This window comes from Eurypyga helias, unplaced genomic scaffold (genome assembly GCF_000690775.1).
Source record: "Eurypyga helias isolate BGI_N326 unplaced genomic scaffold, ASM69077v1 scaffold43445, whole genome shotgun sequence".
Taxonomy (NCBI): Eukaryota; Metazoa; Chordata; class Aves; order Eurypygiformes; family Eurypygidae; genus Eurypyga; species Eurypyga helias.
In genome coordinates, this window is record NW_010251559.1 from 1 (window position 1) to 3,816 (window position 3,816).

Genomic DNA, 3,816 nt, shown 5'->3' on the forward strand with positions numbered 1-3,816 from the left:
CGGGTCGCTCGGGCGCTCCGGGAGGTCTCTCCCGCCTGGGTCTGCGCCCCCAGATGCCGTGCCAGGGCCGCGGAGCGGGGCGTGGGGGTTTTCAAGGCGGCATTCGAACCCCGCTTGGGTTCGTATTAATGGCATCCGTGGCCGTGGTGTACTTACGGGATAAATCGTTCTGCCCCTCGAGCAGCAGCGCTTTGCGGAGCGGGAGATCTGGGAATGGCGTGAGTGACGCCGGGCATCACCCTGTTGTTACAGCCTCAGCATCTCCAGTGCGAGGGCGCCGGTCTCCACGCTGGCTGCCGCGTGGGCCACCACGAGCCCGTCTTCGGGGGAAAGCCGCAAGTGCCCCTGGACCGTCCGGTGTCCCCTGCAGAGCACACACGTCCTCGGGCAAGGCTTGGGATGTGCTGCCGGCATCCTCTGCGGCTGCTGGAAATCAAGCAAGTGGACAAATCTGGCGTGATAAAGAATTCGAGTGGTTAAATTGAGTTAAAAGGTCAATGACCATGGGGATTAACTATAAAAAGTTGGGCAGGAAGCAGTTCTGTGACTGCAAAACCCATTTCATAGCAAAATAAAGAGAAGGTAAAAGTGAAATGAAAGGTAAAAGTGGATAGAGCTTTGGAAATGATAGACCGATGCACCCTTTTACTGATAACGAGATGCTTTATTAGGTTAACTTTATTTTAGTCCCAGAATGGTACTTCAAATAGAGCACTGTAATTAGTTTTGATAACAGTTTAAAACAAACGTCACGACCTTTAAAATAATCCTGGTACGTCTAGTACATAAATTAAGGCTTTATGATAAAGTATTTACGGCCCAACGTAAGTTTTAAGTTTTGTAATTAAAGGTAATTGCTTTAATGAGGATTTTCTGTAGTTGTAACATTATATCTAATACCAATTATTATACGATTAAAAAACCCTCTGGAGAAAATCTTAGTGAACGCTGCACATCTCATTTTCCATGCATTGGGCTTAGTTTTTTCCCCTCTGTGCCTAATTTGTTGTTTTCTTTAATTGATGTTGTTGCATGAAATTTTTTCCTTTTTGGTCATTTGATACCCTGGTGGAGATTGGTTGCCTGGCTATCGCCTCCCTGTAGGATGGTGTTAAAAAAGAGCTCCATGTTGTCAGGTTAAAGAGCAGGTAAGTGTGTTCTGAACTAGTGTACTGATCGATTTGCATCTTCACAGCTTTTGGGTGTGCCATTTGTCGTGGTACGGCAGGAAGTTGATTTGACCAACTGCGTAACAGTCTGCGTTGCTGCTTTTTTCAGTTCTTTTGATATTCTACTATTTTAATTACTGAAATTGCAATTTTTAAAGGTTTCTCTGCAGGTGGAATGCCTCCTGTTCCTCAAGTGGCTCAGCAGATTAGCCAGGAGCAAAGCCAGCAGCAAAATGGACCAAACTTGTCAAGTTTTCACAGTTCCTTACCAGCTCCACACGGCAGGAAGCCAGCTTCTCTTCAGCAGGTACAACCAGCAGGCTGTGATAATTGGGTTTTGGTCCCAATTCCAGCTCCCATACAGCAACAGGTGTCTGTTTTGCATATTGCATGCAGCTTTGAATGGTGGCTTTTTGTGTATTGTAATTGCTGTTGTCATCAATTCTGCACCATTGAACAGTCTGTGTGAATACTGGGAAGAGAGTGTCCTCAGAAACAGAGCGGTAACACCTGTCTCATTCAGAAAGTCTAGACAAGATTCATTTTTGGCACTTTACCACCACTTTCCCTTGGAGTTTTACTGCTGTGAAGAACATATCTGTTCATCTATGTCATTTGCAACGTCTGCCCCACTCTCCGTTTAAATATTCTTGTGCTGCATTCTCATTGAATCAAATTAATTTCATGCTTCAAAGTGTATTTCCGCTGGGTGTGGAAGGTGGCAGGTGAGTTACGAGGTGCAGGAAGAGGGACCCGCGTGCTAAACTCTCACTGTGCCCTGGCAGTGCTGTCCTTTGTGTTTTGTATTGAATTTATTACTGGGGAGAAAGGAGCAAATAATTTCTGTAGTTCTGCAAAACGCTTTACCAAGCCCTAATAATTTGCTTCCGATAACCGGCGTAGAGCACAGTAGGGTATAAATCTTTTTTTACAACAAAATATTGTGTTCATTTAAATTCGGAACACCCCGTAGATAGCTGTATCTCTCTGTTTTAATTAGTGGTGCAGTCATGCCATATGATTTTTGTTGAAGAAAAGGAATGAGAAGGAATCGGGCAGATTCCCTAGGGAAGTAGAATTTGTTCTTGTAATGAAATCCTGAACGGAGATTTAATTAAACAGAATCAATTATTTTAACTTTATATGCCGCATACTTAGAAGAAGGGGGGAGGGATGGCAATGAAAATTTGTGCTGCGTGTGCTTACTTGCCAGCAGTTGCAGGATGCTTACGTGAGTTAATAAAAATGCCCTAAACTACATGCATCTGCCAGAGCATTTCAATTGGGTGAAAACTCTGGCTGAACCAGCCCTGCTCTTCTGATGAGGTCTAGAGGTACTGTATTTTAGGAGGAAAAAATAAAGTTCTCAAGACTGAGTACCACTGCCTCCCAAAGTTCTCTACTGATTTTATGTAAAACCGCTGCATCACAAAGTCCTTCGGAGACTTTACATAAATCTGCACAAGATGGGTTATTCATTATCTTTTAATAAAGTGCAACTTCAAACAGTGTAGAATGTTTCCAAGGACGGAACTATCATTTCCACTGGTTATTCATGTAACATTTTCCACGGTGTCTCTGTCTTTTTTTTGTGTGGTGCAGTAGAAAACCTAAGTTTGATTATGTTTACTTGAAGGAAAATGAAATTCTGCAACGAATAACAGCACTGAGGAGAGAAGGTTTATGGTCCCTGAAACGTCTGCCCAAACTCCAAGAGGCCTCAAGACACAAATCACACCATGATTATCTTTTGGAAGAAATGCAGTGGATGGCAACTGATTTTCTTCAAGAAAGAAGGTGGAAGATGATAACTGCTAAGAGAGTAATGAGAATTTGATATTTTCAACTAGAAAAGGGAGAGAGACTAGGCAGCATTTTCATGGTTGTGATCATTGGGGATGTGCGAGTTTTGGTTTGTCTCTCCTGTGTGTAAAGTTTGGGCAGTATTCCTAAAGGGATTGTGGTTTTTTTGTTTGTTTGGTTTTTTTTTCCTTTCTTTAGAAATAAGCATTTTAGGTAGAACAGAATAAAAACTTAAAATAACTTTATGGTTTTATTCAGCTGATTTTAAGTGTGGCTCGTCATCATGAGGATGTGGTACGTCATAAGGAAGCATGCAGGAAAAGAGAAGAGAAGCAACTGAGGGCTGTTGCTGCTTCTACTGCTAGAGAAATCGAACATTTCTGGTCCACCATTCAACAGGTAAATGTGAAAAAAAGAACAAAGAAATGTAAAGACGTGCCGGGTAAAAACTTACTGGACTGTAACAGCGAGAATCTTACAACTGAGCTTTGCTCAGCCCACGAGGTGAATGTTACCTGCTGGTAAGGATAGCTTCATGTTGTGGTTGCATGAATATTGTCAGGCCTTCTGTGAGGAAGGGGAGTGGTTCACTGACCCTACTTGGGGCAGCTGGCTCGCTGCAGATGTTAACGTTTGCATGTGCGTTGTTCTTGGGTAACTCGCTTGCTGTGTGGGTGACTTCTGTCCTCGGCCAGTTTGGTACACGCTGGTTTTTCCTCTGAGTGCTCTGCCTTGTAGCCATGCCTGATGCCTGTCTTACTGCTGAAGTGATTCACAGCTGTACTGGAAGCAATTGCGTTCGTGGTTGTCGCTTCCCTCTGCTCTTTTTTCCCCTCCACACTCT

At 43.6% G+C, this 3,816-nt stretch overlaps 1 protein-coding gene across 1 annotated transcript in view; it reads left to right on the forward strand.

The window, feature by feature from the left end:
• Positions 1 to 1,344: 1,344 nt before the first annotated feature.
• LOC104509956 (E1A-binding protein p400-like) overlaps positions 1,345 to 3,816 on the forward strand; it is a gene marked incomplete at its 3' end in the record, with an annotated part of 20,010 nt that continues 17,538 nt past the window's right edge. Inside the window, exons 1-2 of the mRNA XM_010152062.1 lie at positions 1,345 to 1,476; positions 3,231 to 3,414. Coding sequence (XP_010150364.1) covers positions 1,345 to 1,476; positions 3,231 to 3,414 — 316 coding nt within the window. The remainder of the gene's footprint in view (positions 1,477 to 3,230; positions 3,415 to 3,816) is intronic.